This window comes from Varroa destructor, unplaced genomic scaffold, assembly GCF_002443255.2.
Source record: "Varroa destructor unplaced genomic scaffold, Vdes_3.0 BEIS01000003.1, whole genome shotgun sequence".
NCBI lineage: Eukaryota > Metazoa > Arthropoda > Arachnida > Mesostigmata > Varroidae > Varroa > Varroa destructor.
This window is the reverse complement of record NW_019211456.1, coordinates 32,556,873-32,583,516: the sequence shown is the minus strand read 5'-3', so window position 1 is coordinate 32,583,516 and position 26,644 is coordinate 32,556,873. Positions and strand designations below refer to the sequence as shown.

Below are 26,644 nucleotides of genomic sequence, written 5' to 3'. Positions count from 1 at the left end.
CACCAGTTTCTATTATGTCGTTGTTAACTAAGTTCGCTATCGCAGGTATTCCTAGCAGGTACGACACCGGCAGGCGTCTGTCGGTGCCGTACCAGGGCACTGGGCGACAGCGGCGGCTACAATGGCGACTTTACGCATGTGTTCGCGTAGACCGATGCCAGACTTAACCGCACCTTACTTTGCTCCTTATAGTTTCTGCCGTTTTAGTTCAAGGTAAGGGAGCAGGTTCTGATGATGCGGTGCACCTATGCTGCTATTCGATAACCATTATTTTCACCCAGACCATAATTGATGTCGGCCCTTACGGCCTTCGCTCTCGGCCATTGCTATAGCTAGAACCTCTACTTCTGTTTCTGTTCCATTTGGTATAGCAAAGGAACCAGAAAATGTCGAGGCGAAGACGCCGACAGGCAGGAGGAACGCGGGGTGGTGTCGATCTTCCGATTGAATCAACAAGAATGACCCATTGAAGCGTTTTTGCGGCAATGCTATAGAGTGTTTCAGTGACTGGCATGTTCGTCATTATTGGCTGCGGCCAGGAACAACAGTGGAATCAGTAGTAGCTGCACCGCTTGTTACTGCTTCTCTAATTAATTTACACTCAATAACCAGGCAATAAATGAAGGGAGACGATGAGACAATGGTACGGGCTAGCTTCTTCATAAACAATCTACTGTTCAGTATTTTTGTTGCGTAATTATAGTTTCTGTAAATGTAAATAAACCAAATTACGCTAAAACAACCGCACGCACTAGGATCTACTCATGATCACAAATCGTTTACTATAATGCAGAAAAGAAATTGAAAGAACTAACCGTCTGATGATACCCCGTACCGCTTTAGCTCAGCTTGAGAGACAACGCAATGATGAAGCTAGAAAGACTGTGTTGCAAATAGACGTTCGTATGGGCACCGCTTGCAAAAAAACTTTCTTTATTCACGTAAATTGTATACTGTGTGACGTTGTCCACGCTTACGATGGCTGTTCTGTTGACCAGCTTCAAGAGATGCCTGCTTTTTCATGCAAGAAACGGGCTTTTCGGATGGTAAAGCCAGTAGGCTAATATATGCTTGGATTTCAATACTAACTGGAATAGACTCGCACTATGATCACATGGAGCTTTTTCTCGTTTTCGATAAACAAAGCCAGGGGAAGTGTCATGAGCCAGCGATTCGTTAGAGTGTAACTTCACCGATTTTTAGGTAACTGAAAAGCCACAGGTATGATTAAAAGCAATAGGCAGTCTACGATGTCATCGCAATTTTACGGACTAAATCTTGTTGGATATTTACTGCGCATCGCGTAATCGCTCCCTATATTGAATCGTATTACTGGCGAAGAAGATTCCTCCTTGTCAAATTCGCTGGGACTGCGGTAAAAGACGACGGCGTCCCGGAAAATCGCGCAGTCAGCGGTCCAATACAACTAGCGAAGAGAACGATATCTGAGAACGGCCGTGTGCAGTAACGCTATTGGCAAAATATGGGTTGCAGCGGCACTGCAATCGCTCGGCTGGGTTTCGTCGCGTGAATCCCATTTACCAACTGTCCCTAAGCGCTGTACATGAACAAGTAAGCAATAGCAGAAAGCGTCTGCTATGGTGTCGTTTAGTAAATAGTGCAGTGCACACATATATGTGTGTGTTTACAGAGGTTGAGATAATTTCAAAAACGGCAGGACAGATTTGGAAGGAGTGAGCCGTACGTGGTTTGTTTTCACGTGCGAGCATGAATACATTGGGTAGGCCAAATGGGGTGTGTGGGAGGGTGCAAAGTCGTCTCTCGTGGACGGCGACGTCTGGATGACGGTTGTCGACTGATTGTTGCTTGATTAGCCGAAGTATGTATGGGGAACGAACGTGGAGTTTGTATGCAAAGAGCCGGTTCAAGAAGTAAGAGACGGATGGGGGGGTAATCATCAGTATGTCAACACAGACACGACAATTCGTTCTGGCGTCATTTCGTTGCTTTGATGGACTAAACAAGCCTTTGCGAACAAGAGGTTGGCGCCAAAAGTCTTCAAAAGTGGCGTCGGGTGCTGTGTGTTTATATATGATAATTTGGCATTAAATCATTTTTACGTCTCATTAATATTTCATTTTCAGCTGCAGTATTTCGCAACTATAATGAAATCTATAATTTAATATCGATGACATTTCTATGAACGTTCATAAATAAGGTTGTTTTCAAAGATTGATGAATAAAATGTTTACCGTAAATCGAACTATATTGTTCTAACGTCGTATTAGTTTCAAATCTTGAAGGGACCAAAATATTCGGCTATAGATACGCAGTATAACAAGTTTATATCGTAGTTAAACGCTGACCAGTATACTACTTATATGTATATGTTGCCCTTACTTTCCCTATGATAATTGAGCTAAACACAACAACAAATTCTGTTTTTTAGAGAGGAATCAATATGATCGGAACGATCGTTCGCAATGCCAATTGCAAAAAAAAAAAAAGAAAAAAAGGGTAGAAGATGAGAAACACACTGCAATTTTCTGTGGTTACAGATAACAGTTATAGCCACACTCAGATGGCGACTTATAATAGAGAAAACAGATTCGAAGCTAATTTACTTAATATTAACAATAGGCTCTACTGTACTGTAGACAAATAAATGACGGCCAAATGAAGTCGTAACATAACTCAGCTGTATTACGACAATATGTCGAAGTGAGCTTTACCTACTTCATGGCAGCTTCGCTGAGGAAGTAACGCGTTGCATGGTGCATTCGTTTGAAACACGCGGCCTTCTATGAGAAGATGTATAGGAGATACCAGAGGCTACGGCCTACTTGGTTTTGCCAGTTACGTACGTACCTAAGCTATATTAACGTAATCCATATTCGGCTGCAATAAGGTTCAACTGCTCGTTGTTACTACGGGGACAACTCGAAGCAGGATGCCTTGCATTATCCGGTTAAACGGTCTGTTACTTTAGCGAAACGGCAGAGAAGGACAAGGTATATATGACGTGTGGTAAACGTTCGAAACTCTTGCTGAGCCAAAGGCTTCACCGCCGTTATCGCCACCTTCAGATGACACACAAATATGTTTCAGAAAATCTGTACCGCTCAGATCCAACGAAGCATAATTGTATAATAGGTTGCTTCTTTGTTTAGATTTGATGTTGGAAATATTGCGACGATGTTCTTACAATGCAGTAGATGAAAACCCCTGTCCATTGTATAGTCACGTAATGGCGTTCTTGCGGAGCTGCGCCCCCATCGTCTATGACTATGACCCTGATTACTGAAACTATATATCCTATATATTGTTTTGTGAATTACGCGTATTATATAATACTGTACAATTGTATAGTGCCTTGGAACTATTCCCGTACACGTTAAGATCGTTGCTTTTGGAGAATAAAGGAAAAAAGTGATCCCAGAAGTGTGTTGTTGAAGCGCATTGCCGTAATAGTGTGAGTAACGCGCGAGATATAACATGCCCTCTGTCTCAGTCATCGGGTCAAGGTCGTATCGATGAGTAACTCGATGGTATCGATATGTAGACAGTAGCTGAATTGCCCCTATTCGCATATCTGCTATTTGATGGAGCATAGACTTTAGAAGCGCAGCATCCAAAGGCTCAATACAACGAGATCAAGATCAAGCAGCGTTACGTAGAGAAGACAGCGCAATGAGCTACCTATGATTGAGTGGGGCAATTTCTTTTACAGAAGGCGTATGTATTTCTGAAAATCATCCATAGAATTTTAGTCTATGATATTGTATGCAGTTACAACGAAATTCCACAAGATCACACAAAAGGCGAACATATATATATCACATATAGTTCTAACTATACTATGAAGATCCTATATAACTCAAAACACATTTATGGGAATGAAAAGTTATTTCTCTTAGAACTTTAATTCTAGGTAGTACTAGGGCGTTTTGCCTATGCTACTTGCTTGGGTATTAAGCCTTGAGGGATCGGATCTGTACATCTCGCAGAAAACGGATCACTGAATCCGTTAAGACGGGGTTCGTGACAGGTCGCATTATGGACTATGCTTGCTGGGCACGCGCGTTTAGCGGGGTGTATCTAGGTGTTAGTTTCGCCGCGGATCCGATATGCTTCTTAGCGGTACCGGGTTCGTCTCATATTATATGCTTATGATTATAAATCGAGAAAATATATAGAATTTGTGTACAAGAGCAGTTACCTACTGACGTATCTAAGGCGCAGTATTGTCATACGTTTATGTCAATACGCAGATGTCCGTCACGGGGGTAAGCTCCGTGGGCGTAGATAGTACAGATGTAGAACACGCTTACTATGCAGGTACCCGGGTTCGATTCTCGGCTGACGCATGTACTGTTTGAACAATTCTTCAGCTCTCTGGCAATGTTATTGAAATTGAGACCTAGCACAATGATCGAACGTAAACAACGAAAAATGAACGTTCTATCATGGTAGTTCTTACATGAAGTGACCTAATGCTGGCGTCGTAAGATCGTGCGTGTCCCATTAGCACTTCGTAACGCAGAGAAGACATCGACTATCAGCGCTCAGTCGACGTAGGATGATATAGTGCTCAAAAATGAAACACCGTTCTTTGCCGTTGAAAACCGAAAATGATTGCTGTTCACGACCACCAAATATCCGCCGACGTCACACAGAATGAATTTCGTAACGTATGGAACTGGCAAGTTGTCGAGACAGACTACAGTTCTGATCGAGTAATAATACTACACGAAGTAAACTTTAAGAGCTGAGAACCTTAACTCCACACTGGCGTTTCAACAACTCAAAGTTTCAATAAATGCGTGTTTATATGTATATATTCGGAATTAGTGGTAAGAATTTCAGCAGCATTTGTGTACTACGAGGGTCAAGTAAAACATTGACCAAAATCGATGATAACCGAAATCATGGCACCTTCTATGCGGCCGCAAGGTCGGTCGACCTGCAGCAAGGAAATGTTGCAGCTGCCTACGGTTTCCCATGACGCGTTTTTCCCCTAATCCATCATCGCTTCTTCTTATGCGCTTTTTCGCGTTTACTCGAATCAGCCAACAATTTCTATCAGAACCACAGTTCATCTACTGCCAAATAGACCATTAGATACGATCGTCGAACGAGCGGGCCACTTTTGGACGGACGCGGTGCATATCGCAGCCCCTCCGCGAATATGACAGCAGAAATTAGCATTATTAATGTTAAAACAAGCCATTGAGTCACACTGCAGAAAACTCTCCTCAAAAGGTGTACGCGCACGTACAGATCTGCGGATTTCGTTGCGCGTGCTGCCGGCTGCGGCGGCAATAGCTACTTCAGCTCCGGGACATCTCAGTCTAGTCGCGACTGTCCACGGTTCCTATCGACAGTAACAGGAACTCAGAGCCTTAACAGCGGTAGAAACATCAGTTGTACCAGCTGTCATAGCCGGCAAGTAGCGACGGCTGCAGGCGGAGTACCGGCGACACCGGCAACAGCCGCATTAGTTGCAACGCCAAAACAACGAGAATTTGTGGGCATCTGTCATCATTCAAAACTGGCATACCGCCAGTAAAGTAACTCTGTCCCGTCACTCACCAGCCGCCCGTTCGATACCAGAGTTAAGTGTCGTCGTGGCCATCAGCAGCGAATCGACTAAAGGACTAAAGAACTAGAATCGCGCAATACCTCCACTCCTGTCTTGGCGTAACTATGTATATTTGCTAGATAAAATGCTTTTGATTTTTAGGTCCATTTAATTCTACCGTTGCTCCTACTGAACGGCTGAACATACTAACGGTTTTAGTTTTACGTTCGGCACCACCTTAGCGAGGCCTTGCTTTATTAAGCTGGTCCTACCGCCAGCGCCAGTTCTGTCGTTACTATAGCGATTAGTTTTTGTATGTTGCAAACACAACGATCGCCACAGCACGTCTACGTAGATCTAAACCGAGATCATGTACTGCCTTACAGGTATGCATACGTGGCAACAAACCACCGAACCAGCCTGCCGATAGTTAGGCACACTCTCTCAGAAACGGCGCTACGGCATTAGCGATGCTAGGATTGGTCGCCGCCATGTTGTCGTGGCGATAACAGCCTTGGATTGGCATCGAGAACGTTGCTAGCCTCTTTTACTGCTGTTACCATGACGATCAGCAACTGTACCCGCGTTGCTTGTTGTGTGGCGGTCGCGCAGCTACAACGGCCGAGTTCGCGGCCGGTGCTACTAGTTCATCGGTTTCGTTTTACCGCGTTGATGCAAATGATGTTGTTCCTACTCGTGTATTTATTGCAAGACCGCGGTCGTATGGCTTGCTTTCGCTGTTGCTGATCGTGATGACGGTGCTGCTATAGATAGAGGAGATTTTTGGCGACGGCCTGCGAGGCAGGGGCCAGTAACGTACTGGTTGTAGCCTGCCGGCACAGGCCGCTACTGCGGCGGGTGACGGCTTGTGCCTATTCAGTCGCAGGTGACCCCTAAATCGTCGTCGTCAACAACAACAACAGGGATACAATAAGCATATTTGAGTGTTCGTGTTACGAGCTTGGTATGGAATTGTTTATGAGAGGGGATGCCAACAAAGGACATGTTAAAAATGACAAATAGCCTCGAACGAAAAATGTTTCACTTTGTTTTTGTCCTGCTCTCCCCTGTGGACGTTGAATGGTGCAAAGCAACACAAATACGCTTTACTTTTGATTCTTCCGTATTTCGTTCTCTCAAGTTGCGTCATAGCTAAGTGTAGATATGCGCATGTCCTGTCTCTAGACGAGTTAGAGTCGTTTCGAAAAGAATCAGTAAATATCATATAACGACATTCACGAGTACATACCAGGTAAAAACGTACTATAAATTATACCGAGCATATTAGTTGTATCTGTATATAACCTGATTTCAGTGGAACTTTTAACCGTGTTAGAGTTTATTGCAGTCTTTAATATCTAGCTGAACGAGCTGCTATATATATACACCAACTTCAGATTTCGTAATGCGATCATTTCCAGTCGCCATAACTCGCTGTCTCTCTAAGTTACTCGCTAAGTTTTTAGAAGGTTTTTGATAAAATCCACGAGGTATATCTTAGCAGTAAGACCGCCTCAGACGATTCAAGCAAAGCAGTGCTTCATCTGAGGTCGATCGTTCTGCGGGCCACCTCTAGTTACTAGCACTGAATTAATAATCATAATATATATCGTTCCTCATAATCATAATATCTACGACGTATTGCTCACGCTTATATTCTAGATATTGTTGTTATTACGGTAGTGAACTCAAAAAATATCTTATTCAGCAAGATAGCAATTTTACTAATGACTGAACGCCACATTTGCCATGTATGAATAGGCAACGACAAAATAATTTCCGTTTTGCGTCTTTTTTTTTTTTGCTAAAAAGTCCTCCAAGTATTCTGCCATAGTAGACAAAGGTAGGTGGATAATAGAACAGAAGAGATGGTCCCACTTGTCGCATGTCTGGGGGTAATTCAGACCAAAAGTCAAAAGCGTCAACTGTGTAGCGTCGCGCAGACTTCCCCGCAGCAAATGCGATTTAGTGCCAGTATTATTAGCAACAATCTAGACGGTATTTACTTGGTGTAGCAACATCCAGACATATTTTGACTGACTGTCTTCAATAAAAAGAAAAGAGTGGTGTCCCCTTATATTCGTTCAACAGTTAAGCTCATGATGGATCTCTTTTTTTGTTTGAACACTTCGGTTTGCCTGTAGGCAAACTAAAATCTGTTACAGTTGACCCGTTCCTCAGTTCTAGATCCAATAGGGGTTAGAGCGAGTGAAGGGAGAAGCACCCAAGTGAGTATTTAACTCTGTGACGCACAACGATTTCTGCGTTGCGTAGCAGGACATACAACAATCAGCCGGTTTGCCGTAACGTTCAGTGAATGCAACTAGGCAATATGACGACGTCTGTCGACATCTCATATAGACCATGTTGGTTATTGAAGCTCGTACGGGTCAGGCAACTGGAGAACGTTTATAACTCGTTAATGTAATGTAACTCGCTCGTGAAAACAGCGCATCTTTGCCCTGCTACTTTTTTCTAGTTATTTTTCTTTTGAAACCCAGTGCTTTTATTTGTATTTTTACGATTCACAAAAAGTAATAATGATTCGACTAACCTTTCTTATTTACAACGACAAAAAAAAATGGTTAAATCGGTTACCGTATTGTTCTGTGTAGATGAGGACAGAAAAATCATTCGCTATCTAAGAATCAGCCATAGAGCATTTATAGATAGGAGAAGATTCTTGTGATGAGCAAGATATGTAAGATAGACGAGTCGAAGAGGATATTTGTAATTTTTTAACAATAGTCGACCAGCAGTCAACTTAATCCGATAATGTAGGAACCGATATCTGTCGTTTCAACAATGTTGCGTTAATGATCAATATGGCTAATTAATCATGAATGGCTCAGTATTACGGCTAGTCTTCGGAAGACCATCACCAAGTGATTCTTCCATATCTACTATATGGTAAAAGTATCACAATAGTTGAAGGCCACTGGCTACAGATTTCGCCAAAAGTAATTTTTAGGTGTAATGCTGCACAATGTCAAAAGCTGTCTTCTCCAGTGACTTATCTGATAGTTAGCAGTCATGTTATCCATGCTAGAATATGTTCGGCGTGTATGCTACTTCTAACACTTTGCGTTATTCTTTTGTCACTATCTCCTTGTGTCAGCGCCGCTGCTCGTTTCCATCGTGTCCTCCTTGACGTTGACCCTTTTCGGTAGCTGCCGTTGAGTCGTCCTGAAAAAAACCCGAGCTGACACCAAGAGAGCTGACGGAGACTGGCCCGCCCGCATGTTCCGATTTCTCTTCAGACGCACGCCAATGCACAGCGTCATAGCATTCGTCGCTGCTGTTGCTGCTGTCTCGAACTTGCTGAGTGTCCAGTTCCCGGCTTACCTGCCAATCCCGACTACTACAAAATTGCAGGGTCTCAAAATTCATCACCGGCGCCACAAGGTTCAAGGGGCGAGCTATACCGCAAAGGTTCAGGCACAGTCGAAGTAGCTGAAGCATCAGCAGAAGCAGCCGCGATTGCTTCAGAAAAAATAGAAGCAGGCTAAAAGAGAAATGCAGCCACTGCAGAAACGGGGCGATATATACGTGAAGAAAAAGTTTGCCGTGAGCGACACCGAGCCTATTCTTCAGTCAGTTAGTCAGCTAGCTACCCAGCTAAGTTCAATGTAGAAATTGTCAGTCTTTGAACTCTGGACTCCTCGTCGTCGTCGTCATCATCGTCGTCGTCGTCTCCGCCGCCGCCGCAGCCGTCGCCGTCGCTGCCGTCGGATCGCTGGTGCCTCCGAGAGGCACCATCACCAGCCGAACAACATGGTGGTGCTGCGGCGGTTGTGGATTAGTTGTGGTACTGATGCCAGTGACAGGAAAGCAGTTAATCGAAGAACGGGAAATCGTTAATGCTGTTCCTCCTGCTGCTGCAACCTGTCTGAGCGCGTTGGTGACAGCACCACATGGGGTCAGATCTCTTTCCCGGCTTCTCTTCGCTCCGTGCCCCCAACTTCTCTACATGCCAAGAGGTGCTAGACACATCCACGTCAAATCGCTATATCAGGGCATTCCGAAAGGCAGTACCGGCAGAGACAGCATCAGTAACAACAGCACGATCACGCACGATTTATATACTATACATATGTATGCATGTATGCAACACATGCGAAGCTGCATGCATCGCGCTAATGCATATATGAGAGCTTCATATGAAACTCACCCGGGTACGCAAAGAGGAATCGGTGAGGGCGAATTTGTTCGAATCCGAAGAATATCTGAGTCTTTTCTGTTCTGTCGCCATCGCCTCCTACTCCTTCTCCAAACCGCCTTCGTTCAAGAGTACTCGGACATGAAAAAAGTCGGAGAAGTAAGGACCACATCACGACGACCCAGACGATCAAGACGAAGGTCATCTTCGACCAGAATCGCCGTCGTATTTTTACTTCAGAGCAACGACGTCTCAAGAAGAAGCGACTCTTTCAGGCAATGATCTTTTAAACAGCCGCAGCCGTAAGACTCGTCTTCGTTGTTGCATAGATGGTCTCCCTGTTTTCTTCGTGAAGACCGTCTCGATCGTCTATTCTTCATCACCCCAGGCATCCACAGACACGGCAACCACGCGAGTTCCTCCGCCTTCTTCAGCTTACCGCAGTTCCTTCGGCGAATAGATCGAAAAGTGTACGTCGTAGTCAATCCACGGGTAATGTGACCCGTTATTCCTGCCTGACAATCAGTGGTTCATTATTTGTACCATGCGCCTTTGCGTTTTAGTCAAACCCCAGGAAACACAATGACAGGTAATGTCCCTACAGCGGCTGTTTTAATTAATGTGGAACAACTTCCTTTGGGATACGTCTATGATCCTGGCGTGTAAGCACTTCGTCCCCTCGCGCTAGACGTACCGCTGGCAATAAGCCTCTTATTTAAATTGTTAGGGCGCTATGAGGAAATCGTCACTTCTAACGGATTCAATGTTCGAACAATGCCAATCTGTCGCGACTATCGTTTCATGTCAGCTAATAGCAGTCGCTAATTAAACCACGTACAGATTGGAAAAATAACTGGTCCTTCGACTCAACACGAGATTCTGTTTTCAATATCATATATATCCTAATTTGTCGCGACTAAGGGCGTTAACACACACCTAGATATTGAATGCAGAAAAGGATCCTCTTTGAATGAATCTCCGTCTGAAAATATTATATAAGGGTTACTAACAATTACGTTCTATGGTATTGGCCCTGAAAAGTATTGGATAGTTGATTTATCCTGACTCCAGTAGATAGTAATCCAGAGTTAGATAGAAGTGCGTCTGACTAGGAGAAGGCTCGGGAACGAGGGTCTATATATTTGAAGTCCACACATCCGCTGCATGATCGAGTGCTTCAATCACAAATGCTTGTGCAAGGAAAAAAAACAACAGTCTTACTGCTGTATCTTAGTCCGAGGGCTCAATTGACTGAAAATGTTTTTCATTAAATATAAGACAAGAGGTCATTGGCTTTCTATGAGGGCTGGTGAGGCATAATAGGCAGACAAAATAGGATAGAAAAAAAGTCGTCGTTGCATAATTGAGCGCTCTTTTGTAACGTATAGTTGACGACGGACTGATATTATACACGTATGCGATCGAGTAGCTATAATTTCTATTTGTATGTGTTCAGATGGACAATTGGATAAAAGAAGCTTCAACCTCGTTTCGTAATACTGTCTATGGGCCCTAATTTACATTGGGAAAATGTGTATAGCTGAGCTTAGTATGAACTAGAAAACCAATTTTTAACTGGTCTCTTTTAGCGACCACGCTTGCTGTCCATTTCTAATGTGTAATTACGATCAAAGAAAGGTCATTATTTTAGCACCGTGTCCTAAAAGGATGCATAAACAGTGTGATTTCGTTATATAGTTCGCATATATGATCTTTGCGAAAGTTTTGGCGTATATGTTACAATGACGAGACGGAAAAATCAACTTTTCAAGGAAGTTACCTTCGGTGACAACGAAGTGATATTGTTAAAATAGCTACACGGATCGATTTCTTTCGCAGATGGATAATTTCTCGATGAAGTTACATCTGTGAATACAATTCAGGTTTTTTTTTTTTGTTTTTTTTGTTTTTGGTACTACTCAGTTAGAAAAGTGCGCCGTAGATTTTAGCGCAAGATCAATATTCTTGCTAATTACTGACCAAATTTACTGTTAGGTAAGTTCAGCAAAGATGAAAAATACGTCGTTTAGATTGAATGTATTAATAAAAGATTGCATGTACATCTAGTCACAACAAGAAGAACTTTTAATTTCTAAGTCTTGAAATCTTCATTATTAGGTTCATAAAATGGACGCTCCTTTCGAATATTTTAGTTGTTCTTATTAAGTTATTGCAACAGTCGCCATGCATGGTACAAACGCATATTTTTTAGAAGAGAACGTGCTATTTGGTAATGGTAAATTATCCTGGCCATTTTAGAATACTCGCCATGTCCATTTTCTTTGTCTGGCTAGAAATGGTAGCGAGAGTACACAACACTGCTCGAACTAAGATTGCTATTATAGTTTGAAAATTTAAATATTTTCCGGATGTCCTTCGAGCCAGCAAGAACGCCGACATCCATGCGGGGTATCTACAGTTACCAAACAGTACGGTTAGATGCCATCATATTATGAGGTTGAACGTGTTTTTTGGCCATATAGCCAAACTGGTGGCTACCAAGCAGCGCCAGCAGCAGCAGTGATGGCAGACTCGAAGCGCTTAACCTTGTACGCTTGCGAAACAGATGTTACGTAGAGAAGAACCGAAAATATATATTGTACCCTGAATTACTGCATATAGTTCCAATGATAAACCTGTAACAAATCATATTGGGCAGCTAGTACGATACAATTTGGTTGACAAGACCATATGTGTGGGGTCAACGGGTGTTTCCGAGACTTTCATCCCCGGCATGCGTTTATGTGCAGTTCGAACACGAATAAAACAATCTCTTGACTTACTAAAACATTCGTTCTTTTAAAAAGAAACAATTGAATAAAAAATTGGCTGTTTCCTTTAATATGGGTACCAATATGGGAACGTGGCCTGCTTGCCCATGAGCGTGCGGCGTTAGGTAATCGTGCAGAAAAAAGTAAGTTATAAGGTTCTTGTCGACATAATTCCCCAAGGTACCTGTGTGAAACCTTTTTGAGTCATGGCATACAGTTACGTCTTCTGCAACAGTCGCACCATTCTTTGATTAGCGTACTTGTGGTGTACCAGATTGATCCTCCTATCCAAACACTAAACGGTGTCTCTCTCTCTCCTCTCTCTCTCTCTCTCCCTATATATATATATATATATATATATATATATATATATATACTGCATAACGTCTTACGCCTTCAGCAACGACGAATTCAGCTTCGGAAGCCACAGTCGTCAGTTGGAAGCAGAACGCGTGAGACCTACGGCGATTGATCAACTCTCGCAAAAAAATGAATGCTCGATTTCGTCCCCTGCTATTGCCACTGCTGCTGCTGCTGCGCTATGAAATGGTGACCAGTCGCAACCCGCGTCCATAAATGATTTTACGGTGTACGGCTTTTGAAGACTTTGCATGCACCCCACATAAGCACATAAATGTATATATGGCCACATATATTGATGACGAAACGGCAGTTAGGGACTGTTGGGCCAAGGAATGCCTAGTGGGCATTCCCTTTTGTCTCTACTTGTTCTATACTTTTTCCTGCGTCGCCATCCGTTGCCACATCTCTGCTAGCTTCATGCACAGTCTCCGTTCGTTTCCCTTCTTCACTTTTTTTGCCTTGCTCCAATTTCTTTACTTTCGTGCAATCTCGTACACACAATATTTCCCTCATCTATGTAATACCAGCATCCGAAGCCTAACACAGTCTAGTGTACGCAGAGGTCGCAGCAAGAAACATAAGAGCAACCCGTGTGCCCGTATTTCGTCCGCCATAGGACGCCCAGGTAGGCAGGGCAAATGGTGAGCACACCGACCACTCTCTGGCTCAATTTCTTTCTTGCCCCGGCCCCCCGTAACCAGCAACGCGCCTGCTACAGCCGAATCGGCTTGGCTAGCAACTCCGTGCTGCCTTCGTTGTTGTCGTCTTCCTGGTCCAATGGCAAATATTTTCTGCATACAGGCTCACACCCTTTCACCTGACTCTCTCGGCTATAGCCTGAATGCGTTTTCTTTTTTACCGACCGGAAAACCTTTATGGTCCTTGGTCGACTCTTGGGCTTTTGGCTGGTGGCGGCCAGGGCGTTGCTGGTAGTAGTAATAGTAGTAGTGGTAGGAGCGCAGACGACGCGAATGCGAGGAACCGACGATGATCTAGACGGGGGGCGGCAGTAGCAGCAGAGGTAAAAGACGTTTGGGGGATAGGTATGCATGCCTGACCCCCTACCCATGCACATGGCTTGCACAGCAATGCTGTCTCTATGTGCGACTTTGCAATGGACAGCTTGGCCAGTCTGTGCTCCCTGCTTTTGTGCCGTTGTTTTGCCTTGTCCTGCCGGTCCTTACCGCTTACCAACAACAGCCATGCATACAGCAGGCTAGGCACAAGGCAAAACGGCGTCTTTCCACGGTTGTGGCGGTTTCCTTTAGCAGTTAGGCACAAGTGTACTGTGCATATCTTAGCAAACTGCAAATGCACCAGCAAGTTGATACCCATCGTGCATGGCAGTAAAGGCGCTTCTGCCGTTGTCGATAGTTGTGTAGCTGGTTGCGTTGATGGTGCTTCTGCAGCTGCTGAAATGTGTGGGTGTTGTGGGCTCTAGCGGCTGGTCTGTGGTGGCGACTGAGCGGCAGATGGGACCGACGTGGCCGCGCATACAGTTGCACCTCAGTGAGGACGCGAGAAGAGACGAAGAAAGGTGATGGAGGAAGCAGCAAACCTGCGTTTTACCGACGCTAAAAGACCCACTTTGAGGACGAGAGCATGCAAGTATAGGGAGTGGTGTTAGTGGCCCGGGGGTCGCCGGGGGAGGAAACGAGGGGAAAGCGGGTAAGAAATAGGTGGAAGGGAACAAAATCGGAGTTGCGGGTATGAGTGTTAGTGTATAAGACCGGGAAAGGCGACAACATCTCCAGGGTTTCTGGCTGGCAAAGTTTAAGTCTGCTTCTTTTTCGCTACCACCATCACCAGTATACGACTGCATGAGCCGTTCATCCCCTTTTCGACGAACCCTCCTCACCGCCCGCGCCCCTCGTGCTGAATCACCCTGCATCTATTCCTTTGCCCCACAGCGCTTTCCTCGAGGGCAGCTAAGATCCAGGAAGCGGCAAGCGAAGCCGGCTGCCAACCGACTGGGGCCCATCTCCAAAGCCCGTTGAGGTCCGCTACCGTCACAAGAGGTTTCTGGATGTCGGAAAGCGCCTAGGGGATAGCAGCAGAACGCATAGAGCTATGACAGTGATGGCGTATCTACAAGAAACCTCTTATCGCTTTTTACGAGTCGTCTTCCACAGAGCCGCAGTAGCAGCAAGCCAGCCAAGTCGCCGGCCGGAGCAGCCTCAAGGGCTCAAACGGCTGGCGTGTCTGTCCCCTTAGTGCAGCCCCTGTCTCATTCGTCTGTCCGCTTGCCTGCTGCCCATTTCTGCTTGTACCCTGGGCCAGAGAGCCGAAAGCCAGGGAGCCGCTCACCCTGTTTTGAGCTGACTGCTGCAACTCAGGGGACACCGCTGCTGCTGCGGTAGCGTCGGCCACTGTGTTGGTCCAAAAGCAGCAGCAATGAGCCGGCGAGCGAACCTGCAAGCAGATGGGCAACCGACCTACTGACAAACGGCTCGTTCTAGGCCTGCCACACGAGAGCAGAGAAGATCGCACCGCGCAAAGCGTAGAACGACGTACAACGCCGTTCCAGCAAACGGGTTCAAACAGTTTTAAAGTTGCTACCGACGCAGTCGTCGCTGCTGATACTGTAACGCTGGTGTGGCTCTCGGAGGTCCTTCCGTTTTCGACCCTCTACAAACCGAACGAAACAACGAGCGCACCAACGGCAAAGGGGGTGGCCGAAAATGATAGAGGAAAAGGTGTCAGAAGGACGAGGGAAGTGAACGGTGAGGGAGACAAGCGAAAGACACCAGCCGGGTACGGTCTAGAGATTCGGCCCTGGCCAGCCTGTGGCCTGTCCGTCTGCCTGCCTGTGAGAAAGTAGCATGGATACGTATCTGCTCTACTGGCTAGGTTACATTACAAGCAGCTGGAGGAGTGGGAAAGTTGGTCGCCTGTCCGCCCTGTGCCCCCCGATTCCCTGACTCTTGCCGGCTCTCAAATCAGCTTGCGCGCTACGATTCCTGCTGGCGCTGCAAACCACCCGATCGTTGGTGTAGCTGTATGAATTGCGACAGGAGGTATAAAGAGTTTGGAAGCTCATGCAATGGCATCCACGAGGGGGTGTGAAAGTGAACGGATGTGGTAGAACAAGTAGTGCGGGGGAAAGATGGCCGGGAATGGGGAAACATAAAAAAGATAGAAATGGGGATAAAGAGATGATAGTCGAGGGAGAGCTAGGACAGATACGATTGCGTGGTAACCGCACAGGTACCCCACCCTCTACTACACTTGAAACACGACCGTGATATTGTACAAACTGGGTTAGGTAGCGTAGTGGTTGGCTATTGTGAAACTCGACGGGACAACGGTTCCTGTTTGTCCTAGCAAAAGCGTCGTGGCTATGGCCGCAGCCATCACGTCGGCAGACTGCGGCGCGGTATTGGCGTACAGAGGAGATGGCCTCAAACTTCAAAGAATCTGAGGGGTCTTCTTCTTGAAAGGGATCTTTGTTTGTCGTTTGTCGGCCGGCATGTTTTTCCCTCACCGCGACGCTTGCTCACACAGGTATACTCGGACATACTTCAACACACAGTCAGAGACGAGAGGTGCCGATGGTAACAGAGCCTACATAACATTGGGAACGGTTGTCGTGGATGCCCAAGGGCAGGCGGAAGGCAATAATCTGTCGCAGCCGACCTCTGTCTCTAGGCCGTGGCTCAGACTTCAGGGGTGGCTTAAGGTGACCAACAGACGAGGCGATGCTGGTAATGATTCAAACGTTGCTTTTCCATCCAGTAATACCAGTAACTTTTACAATAGTAGCAGCAGTTATATTATCATCCTTAGAAATTTTGATTGCCAGGTGCGACGTATAGTCCTGTGTTATGTAAAGGTGCTCAGTTTAGACACTATCGCCACCAACAGGCTATACTTATGGGTTACCTAAAGTTTAAACTTCAGCCAAGAATACTTTGAAAGAATGGTTACTCCGCGTCTTTTCAGAGGAAGCCTAAGAGCTCACCACGTAGTGAATCGGTTCCTTTAAAACAATATGAGACTCTATTTTGAACTGCTATAACTCAGTGTACATATCTCAATGGTCATAAATGTCTACCCTTCGAAAAGCCGTTGACTGATCGAATTTTGTTAAGATTTTTTCAATATTGCTATGAAACCGTAAGCTATAACTTAAAATACACTTGCAATACTGTACTATACATTACGACTATAAAATTTGGAAATTAGCCGAAAGGAAGGGCCGCAACCACCTGAAGTGGCTTGGGTTTACAGAGAAGCATGGAGCCTGGCTACCTCTAAATTCTCTAAATCCGCAAGGAATTACAGTTTTACACTGCATTTTAATATCTCTTCCAGTACTGAGCGTCCTGCGGCCACAATGATCGACTTTTGCGTAGAACCGTTACTGGTAATGGGAAAAGTGTCTCTACATTAGCATGAACCAGAAATCGGATTGGTTGGCGCCAGAAGGGAAGTTAAAACCAAATGTTCATTAAAAAAAAAGTTGTGCATTACGTTTGGTAGCGTTGTGACACCCTGATTCAGCAATTATTAGTTTTACGAAGTAGGCAGTTGAACGGCACGTTTATTCAGTCGTGTTGCATCGAGTACAGCAGGCTATTCAAGAGAAAAGAAGTCAGGCCATTCTGCTACGTGATAACGTAAGGCCACTAACTGTAAACATCGCCAAAGCTGCCTTCCTGGACTTTAAAAAAGGAACTTTCATGCACTCATCTTACTCGCCGGTCATTGCGCCGATGGATTTCCTTTGATGGACCCTAGACCGTTTACTGGGTGACCAATTTCGTGGTTATACCTTCCACACGAATTAAGGGCTCAATATATTTTTGGAAAACCTTTTCGAGATGAAACCCACTTTTTTTTCGTCGGAATGTCGTAAGTGAATATATAACATATTAACTTATTGTCAAAAGGATAAAAGTGTGGTGCTTTGTATCCAGTGCAAAAGCGCGAGAATTTTTTTTTTCAACCTAATACTTCAACTAAGTGTCTGCGTACGCACACATGCTCTGTCATGTATTTTCAAAATATCTATTGCAATATTTTGAAAACACGATTCTGCACACTGAGGCTTGTATTATACACGCTCCAAAAAAGATACCCTGCCATTATCCGTAAGTTACCGTACATACCCTAGTCAAAGGGTACACAGAATTATCGTAAAGTGTCTGCTTGCATATTTCCAGATAGTCTGGAACCTATCGTGACCATCGCGGAAGTTATCAGTCTTCTATAAAGGTTCCTATTACATCAATATTCAACACACATAAATTCTTAATTTTTCTATTTCCGTAAATTGTACTATATGTCGACCTTCACAGTACAAACATCTGAATGGAAGGTTCTTTACTGACTAGGAAGTTAGTCAACCAGAGCCTACAATAGGCCGAAACCTACGTATTCGTAGAAAAAAGGACCTATCTAGTAAATCCTAACAATCGTACCCCAAGCCAAATAGAACACGTCTTTGATCGTCCGGGTCACCTTCGTTGTATTAGGGTCGACGTCTTCTCGCCTTCTATGTTCATCAGTGCTACTTCAGTACCCCGAACTAGATAATACTTCCGTAACTCCAATGTTATTGCTTAGCTGTCGTTTATGCTATGAGTAATCGTCACAACGTTTGCTTTGCTACAGGTTAATTTATTATGGAACCACTCTGCGTATAAAAGCGCATGAGAGTTTTTTTTTTTTGTAATTTAAATTATTATTATATTAATTAATATTGCCTGAAAATATGACCTGTAACGAAGCAATACATTCAACATTTTCTCATATGAACTGATCGTTTATTTCCAATTATTATTTATGTGCAGATCGTGAATTGCTAGCTACACAGAAGAAGAAATAGAGAACAGGCCTTATTTTAATTGTAATTTATTTTCAGCTGGACAACTAACCATGAAGGTTGTAGCTGTTTAATGGTATTCTAAAATTAAAAAATAAATTACATATTTTATATGCTATGTAATTTATAGCAATCGTATCTTATCGTGGCATCATAAATAATAAAGAAAATAGCTAAATTTAATAAATCTTGATTTTCCATACGGGCTTGCTTAATTTTATATGAGGTTTTGCTTTTCTCTACCTACTTCATAGTTTATCTAGTATACAGAACTATATATCTTGCGTCGTTGTATATAACGACTATTTTACTGCATCGTAGAGGCAACCGCAAGGTAGCGTGGCCGAGCGGTCTAAGGCGCTGGTTTAAGGCACCAGTCTCTTCGGGGGCGTGGGTTCGAATCCCACCGCTGCCAACGTTTTCCCCAATGGAACGCATCTTTTTCTTCAATAAGTCGCTGAGTTGACTCTTCAACAATATGAATTAAAAAAGACGTTTTCCTCCAACTATATCTATTTCAGATAAGAATCCAGAGTATGCAAACGGGTCATCACCTCCAAGAGCGTGGATGCCAGTTATCGCTATGAGCACGTGTAGTTAACTCTGGATGCAGCCGGCTTAGCCCTGACAAACAGGAACAACACACGAGCACACTTACGGTGCGCAAACCCATGGCCACTCCGTACACGCATGTTGAACACCTAACCGACAAAGGCAAGCGGCTTGTGTACCACAGTGGACCGTTTCCAGGACAGGAACAATGATGACGACTACGCAGTTTCCATGAAACTGGGATATCTTTTACCATTGTGTTTCAAGTGGATTTTGTACATATATTTCCATTCTCCGTCTTTCTTACGGAACCTATCTCTGTGCTTCCCAAACTCACAGAGTTTGCCTGTTCTTTCCAACTTTCTTCGCTATATATATATATGGGTATACATGGAAAGCTGCTTGCTTTTCACTTGGGCCGTTCGAGAGACAAAGTCCGATAGAAACAGAAAGAGTGCGAGAAGCTGTGGAATAGACAGTAGATGCCGGGGTCATCGATCATATTTAAAAGCCTAAAGAAAAAGGCTTTGACACTGGGCAGATTCGCCTGAAATGCCGTTGCTGCCAAGAACATTAGGCGATAGTCGGGTCAGTCTGAGTGCGCTCGCTCATAAGAAGACGACTGGCTCCGGCTGAGATGGCAATCAGAAACTGAACAGCGGACGAGAGTGTACACGGCACCGGCAGCGGTGGAAGCATCACGATCTTTTCTCTTCCCTGACATTCATCACAGACCGGTGGCCACCTTTGATCCGATGAACGACAGGAAATATTACCGTCCTGTATTTTTCTCCGCTGGTGGTCGGAGCTTCTGGCAGTTTAGAGGAAGGCATTACTAATAAACAGAACTTATAAAACGATGGCTGCGTTCTAAATCAGTTCTGAGCGAGTGGGGCTCGGAATCCCGGCCACAAACTATGTTCGCACATATGAAATGGAACTTAACATTAAGTGCCGTTTTTCATACGGACCGACTTGACTTGACGGAATCAGCACCTGTGGATGTGACATCATTGTTAATATATTTTTTGTATCAATATAACACTGTTTTTTTATTGAAGCAGCGCAAGGACTTAATATTTATGAATAAGCTTTGTCATAACACTAAGTTCTAGCCCACAAAGCGTGCCATTCGGGCTGATTCACAGCAATTATTTTGGGGCAATTAAAAAAAATAAGTAAAGCTGAAACTTGACAGCCATATTTCGTTACATTAGTTGGTCAGTACCAATAGTAATAACGTTATAACTATGGTAATATAACTTCATACAATTAAAAATATTGTCTTCGTTGTGATAAAATAAAATCCAGAAAAAAAGCTCCTTACAAAAATGATACACAATAACACTGAGAGAAATATGCCTGCTGTCTCTGGAAGTTATTTCAGCCACTCGATACAATGGCAGCAGCTCCATCAGCAGAATCACCGCAACTGGCGCTAAAGGCAACAAACAACGGGGCTTGTAAGCATTGCCCCCATGCTGATCGTCAATTAAAGGAGCTCCATGGAAGCCAGTGACGCACGCTCTGTCGACAACAGTGAAGAGAATACGCTTTGCAAGATTTTCTTGATGCGAGCTAACCTTCTATGCGCGTGATGTTGCCGCGCATCGTCTGGTTCTGTGTGATGATTTAGAATCGATCCTGCCGGCATCAGCTGATTGGAGTAGCAGAATAAATAGAGCATACGAATCATTACTTGGCGTCGCAGTTTGAAGTAACTTTCATTCTAGCATTACTCAAGATTAGTGGGCCTTATCCAACCGTTTAGCTGACTATCCAGCGCTGCACTAAGTAGGTAAAGCTAGACGCTGCCGTTCGCTGAAGTTCGAAGTTCTGTTCTCTGAGAAGTTGGCTGCGCAAACGGATGGCACCAATTGGTGTCTAGGGGGTCCAGCAGCGATGGTACTCGCGATAAGAGCACCGGTAACGCAGCATTTTCGTAGAAAACCAACCAACAACACAAAGAGCGGGATGTCTTTCTAACGGCACGTGCTTTTCGAACAGATAGATAAATGGAAAATTGGCGAGCGAGTGGCCAGGTAGTGAGAAGACAACAGAAAAAGGAAGATAGCAAAAAAATCAGGTTTTAGGGGTGGTACGGTTTATCGGTTCGTCGTGGCGATGAGGATTCCACGATGAGAACTTGATGTTCCCCTTGTTTCCATCGACAGCCCTTCTGCACCCTCTTCACTGAAAGGCGGAGCGAGCCTACTTCGTCGTCTACCGGGAGCGTCATCAGGATAAACAGTGGTTCGCCGAGTGTATGAACTCGTGAAAAGCCAGCTTGAGGCTGATCGAAGACGGGTGGCTCTTCTACGCTTCGGCGGGTTTTACCTGGTCGTGGTGACGCTGCTGGCTGGTAGGTGACAAGCGTGACATGTGCATGACGGATCGATGAGTTACGACGACTTTCGTGCGTTGAGGAGCTTTGTCCTTGTAGACGGCAATAATAATATAACAGACAACGATGCCACAACTGCCGCCGCTATCAACACCAACCCAGACTTGAGCAATTGCAGCATCAACGACAATAGCAAAGTCGGCAGTGATCAGGATCCTATGGCGGCGGTCGGCCATTCAAAGTTGTGTTTCAATATTTCGAGTTGGTGTCCGACGCGCGATGAATGGATTCTAGCTAACCGACTAGTGCAACGAGACGAAGCCAAGAGAATCTCGGCGTTCGTGTTTAAGCGGGACGCTAAAGCGTCGATGGCTGGAAGACTCCTAATGCGACGTTGTTTGGTCGACTCTCTACGGCAGAACAACGCTAAATTGAATCTCACACGAACATCGGACGGACGGCCGGTGCTGACAGAGCCTGTTGCTAATTTCGACTTCAACATATCGCACCAGGGCGATTTCTGTGCGGCCACGTCTGGTCGCTGCAAACGTATCGGTATTGACATCATGCAAATGAAATACACGGGTGGACGCCACGTCCCAGAATTTTTTCGTTTGATGAGGAGACAATTTACCCAAGGAGAGTGGCAGTTCATCAAGACCCCCTCTTTCGAGTCTCAGCAGATAGCACGCTTTTATCGTTTGTGGACCCTGAAGGAAAGTTACGTGAAAGCGGTTGGTATCGGCCTCGGAATGGACCTACAGCGGATTAACTTTCGCATCTGTGACGAACTACGGTTAGGCCAGGAGCTAACCTCGACGAGTGTCGAAGTAGACGGCCGTTTGGATGCCAAGTGGACGTTCCACGAATGCCTCTTAGATAGTACACACTGCGTGGCCATAGCTTCGGTAGGATTGAGAGGACGGGGGCACTTCTCGCTGCCCGCTATGCCAGCAACGATTGCCCCTCCGACATCAAAGGACCAGAGCCAGCAGGAGAGCCCTACACAAGCAGCCTCCGTCAGCACCTGTATCGCAACGGATTCTGCGAATTCCGGCTGTTATGTGCAGATGGACTTCTATCGGATGGTGCGCGGTCTCGACCCTAGAGACGAACTCAGCCCAGAGGAGCTTACAAAGCTATGGGCAGAATTTTGCGCTAAAGAAGAAAGACCGTCATAGCATCAATACCAACAGTAGCTGCACACTTAGCAGCGTATTATATAACGTTTTTCTTTTACTATTTTCAGTCCCGTCAAGCAGACGTAATACAGTTCGTGTAAATGAGGAAAAGATCTTGTTTTCATGTAGTCTTCTCCATCGTACTAAAATTGGCGGTCATATAGGTGACGACATCTAACACAAGCTGATTGATTAGGTTGCACGCAGGTTTAGAAAAATAGGCTAGGCACTGCGTATACAGACGCCGAGCTGTGAGACACGCCGGCAAACAGCAATAGCGACGTAGCCATAAATAAGTATAAGTTAAAATGAAAGACATCGGAAGGAACAGAAGATCACTTGTTTCGACAACGGAAGATGAAGTTTTAACCAGTGATCGTAGTCGTAGCCATCGTTAACTATTCGCTATAGCAGCCATCAGGAGATTAGAAAAACGAAAATTGTATGATAAACTTGTTCATTGAACAAATGTAAAGGCGGTGTCAATGGATATACAAAGCCAGGGTGGAAGATAGAAGCAGGCGGACGTATTCTGTGTGGTTGATTAGTTGAAATTATACTGCTTCATATTACATATTTTTTACTACGTCGTGTTCTTTGTTGAACAAATCATTTAAGCACAAATGTTGTCTGATTAATAATGATCGCCTATAGTACTAGATATACGTATATAACTTTCATACTTTTGGATGAGCTCTTAATGAGAACCAACAACTCAACAACAACAATGCTTTACTGTGAACGTATCCTCATTCGAATATATAGTATTAGTTTTGGATACAAGAACAGTGAAAGTAATAAACGAGTCTCCTTTTTAACGTCTCGACTCTTTCGTTCTGTATGGTCATATTAGATGATATACTTGCTTCCAATCCAAACGCTTTTATATCAATATCAAGAAGTAACTAAAGCAATTTTATAAAGATCAAAAGCCTTAAAAGGCGACTAAAACAAAAAATATCCCACTTTTACACTTACGCTGCTGGTTAAAAATTGTTTAATATTGCCACCTTTTCGATATTCTGCACTGGTCCTTTTCTTTAGGACTTTTTTAGTTTTTTTAGATTTCACTGATTTTTCAATTCCTTTATTTAGTTTGTCTTTGTTGGTTTATACTGTCACAGTTTTTTTTTTAACTTTAAATCGAATTTATGTTATGTGGATTATCGAAATTGTCACATTTTAACATAGAGTACACTTATTTTGAGGTGGGAATTCGATGAAACATTTAGTGGTGTCGATAGTGGAATCGCACGAAAGGCTTAGACAACAAAGGGCTTTTCAGCTGTACATCACGAAAAACAAAAAATTTTCAATAAATAAAAACCGACATTAGGTTCTTAACAACCTAGCATTATATTCCCTGTCGGATATTCTTTCGAAGCTCATTCGTTGGTCTTTTTGTTGTTTAAAATTTGTTACAGACAAGACCATGGCCGCACTAGTCTACCGCTGCGGGCTTAGCTCAGCATCCTTGCCACAGACGAGCGCGCTTCCGCTCGTTCCTGTTGTGAAAGCCATGAGAGGCAGAACAGAGGGTGCGTTGTGGCGCATCGTTTCCAGTTCCCCCGTACCCTGGCCACGAGTCCGAGGTCCCCAGCCATCAGCTGATTGCAACCAGGCGCGCGCGAGTTGCCAAGTCTGCCCCACCGGCATATGGTCTCAGCTTTGGCACTCCACTTGGTCGGTAGCTTGGCTTGAGCAAAAAAGGGAGGCGCTAGGAGAGTAACGAGGAGCCTCGTTGTGTATACGTGCCTCCTGCGAGAGCACAACGCACTGCAACTCCCCGAAGGTGGCAGTACCAGTGAGCGAAGAACATTGTGCAGGGGCTGTATTACACTGTACGGCAGCTCAAGCACTGCGAGTATCCGAATGGTGCCCTATGCTACTCTAAGGGTGCTTTTGCCCCTTCAAAGTTGCATTACCTCCTTTGTCCGACCCTGTTACAGCCCTCAGAACGCCTCTCCTATCTCTACTCCCCACTACTCCCGATTTCCTAGTTTTCCAAATGCAGCCGCTGCAAAGCAGTGGCGCTGCAGCGGCCAGCGTCGCACCGCCAGCAGTAGCCCCATGGAACAAGCAGTTCGAGCACCTCACATCAAGCTCACGACCCACGGCAAACTGCCAACAATTGTACACGCATAACTGCGATACGATGACCAATTCGGACGGTGATGTTGGCTCTGCGTAGCGATACGCCTTCTACGATACTGCTGTGGCCGCGGAAGCGGCAGCATACGTATTCGTCAAAGTGCTTAGCAGTGTGGTGGTGGTAGGAAAACAGATCTACTTTCGGAGCTCCGATGGCACCAGACAAACGCACCGCGGTTGTGATGTTGCTGATGGCGATGGTTCTCTGATACCGAGGCGGCTTTTGTGGTAGCCAGACGATCAGGGAGGCAACCAATGGAGGCAGCATGTTTCAGCAGGCCAGACCAGGCCATAGTAGAAAAAGGAGCGTTTTGTCTTCTCAAGTTACTACTACAGTTTACTGCAGGCGCTGCCGACTGCTACTGCTAGGTGCTGCGATGTCAAACCGCTGTTGTTCGTCGTATACCACTTCGATGTTGTTGTTATCGGTGTCGCAGTTGCTGGTACTGCTCATTCCGCTAGTACCGTTACTGTTGTTGCAGATGGCCAACCGCCGCCAAAGACGATATGGCTGACGATGCTAGTAGCAGCTATGATGGGTGCTGTGAACTGGGTAAGCCTGTCCGGGTCGGCGACGATGGAGTTGCCTTCAGCGACATCTGGTCCTGCGGAGCGCTATGAAACAGCTTTATTTCATTATATCTTACTTATTCCTTATCTCCTCTTCATCGTTGCTGCTAGCCACTCTCGTTCGCTGCTGCTGGTCGTACCGCTGGCTCTTCCTTTCTTCACTTTGAAATGCTACCGCCCGTGTTCAGAAACTCTTAACTTTACCCTCAGTCGTAGCCTTCGTCTGTTCTGTAGTTCTGATATTTGCCCAGCATAACCAGTTCGGCCTGCTTGCCGCTATTAACCAGCATCGACGACTGCAGCGACGGTCGTGGCGCAGCTGGCGGTGAGGGCGATGTGTTCGTGTTATCGAGAACAACGAATTGGTAGCGACAAACAGCGTCAACAGCGAAGTGAGCACTGCTCATAGACGAAAGCGGAGTTCGCGGACAATGGCCACAGCGATTCAGGAGCGCTAGGCGACGGGATCGACGGGCTGACTCGAAACACACAGTTCCATAGAGAGCGTATACATTCAATAAAAATACTACAATCACACTGCTTTAGCACAGGCATCTAGAATTACGACGAGGCGCTTGTAGCTTCCTGTCCCGTTCACTGGTTGACCGCCAAAGCTAAAGATCTGGCCGAAGGCTAGCTGTTCGACATGCATCCCCTTACATATAATATATTCAATGGGGATTCCATTTCTATCTCAGCGTATGGTCTTCCTGCGTTGTCCACTTGGCTTGTATTAAGCCTGCACAGGTCAGGAGTCGGGACCTTATACCACACCCATTATACTGCGTGCTTTGCTTAATGTGGCCGGGACCTACTGCTCCCTGAAACGTTGGCTATCCCAGCTGACTATTGGTCGCAGCAAAGGACGACGAGAAGAAAACAGAACATGCCCAAAGTGTACATTGAGAGCCCAATATGAGTTGCGACTGCCAGATACTTTCTAAGCTAAATAGTTGCGCTCGTTGGCTTTCAGATTAAAACAAGGAATGGCTTATAATCTGTTGGCGTAGCATAAGTTACGTATGTAGTTTCATAGAAATAATAACATTATTTATTGTTAGATCTCTGCCTCGTTATATACATAATACGATATCGTAGCGTGGGGGGTTCTTTCATTAGCGTGTCGAAGGGACAAACAGCATTGGTGTCACGCGCTGTGGGCATAGGCTGTAATTGCAGCGTTA

The 26,644-nt window shown here is 45.0% G+C and overlaps 1 protein-coding gene, 2 long non-coding RNA genes and 1 other non-coding gene across 5 annotated transcripts in view; 3 read left to right on the top strand and 1 right to left on the bottom strand.

Moving 5' to 3' along the window:
* The window catches only part of LOC147756833 (uncharacterized), a 50,443-nt gene that overhangs the window by 9,104 nt on the left and 14,695 nt on the right, over positions 1-26,644 (bottom strand). The window contains exon 1 of one of the 2 annotated variants that reach the window (XR_015324572.1): positions 816-1,558. The exons of the other annotated variant lie outside the window; for it this stretch is intronic. This is a non-coding gene — a long non-coding RNA (uncharacterized LOC147756833). Of the gene's footprint in view, positions 1-815; positions 1,559-26,644 lie in introns of those variants that run through there. 2 annotated transcript variants of the gene reach the window in all.
* LOC147756834 (uncharacterized) lies at positions 5,333-11,797 on the top strand. Its single transcript, XR_015323906.1, has 2 exons — positions 5,333-5,661; positions 5,929-11,797. It is a non-coding gene; the product is annotated as an uncharacterized LOC147756834 (long non-coding RNA).
* TRNAL-AAG (transfer RNA leucine (anticodon AAG)) lies at positions 18,996-19,077 on the top strand. The gene has a single exon. It is a non-coding gene; the product is annotated as a tRNA-Leu (tRNA).
* LOC111248058 (L-aminoadipate-semialdehyde dehydrogenase-phosphopantetheinyl transferase) lies at positions 20,370-23,557 on the top strand. The gene has a single exon (XM_022799781.2). It carries the CDS (start codon positions 21,612-21,614, stop codon positions 22,737-22,739), a length of 1,128 nt encoding a protein of 375 aa, XP_022655516.1. The 5' UTR covers positions 20,370-21,611; the 3' UTR covers positions 22,740-23,557.

Bases quoted from the DNA above. Each gene is read 5' to 3' on its own strand.
- LOC111248058 (XM_022799781.2), top strand. From the start codon at position 21,612: ATGAGTTACGACGACTTTCGTGCGTTGAGGAGCTTTGTCCTTGTAGAC.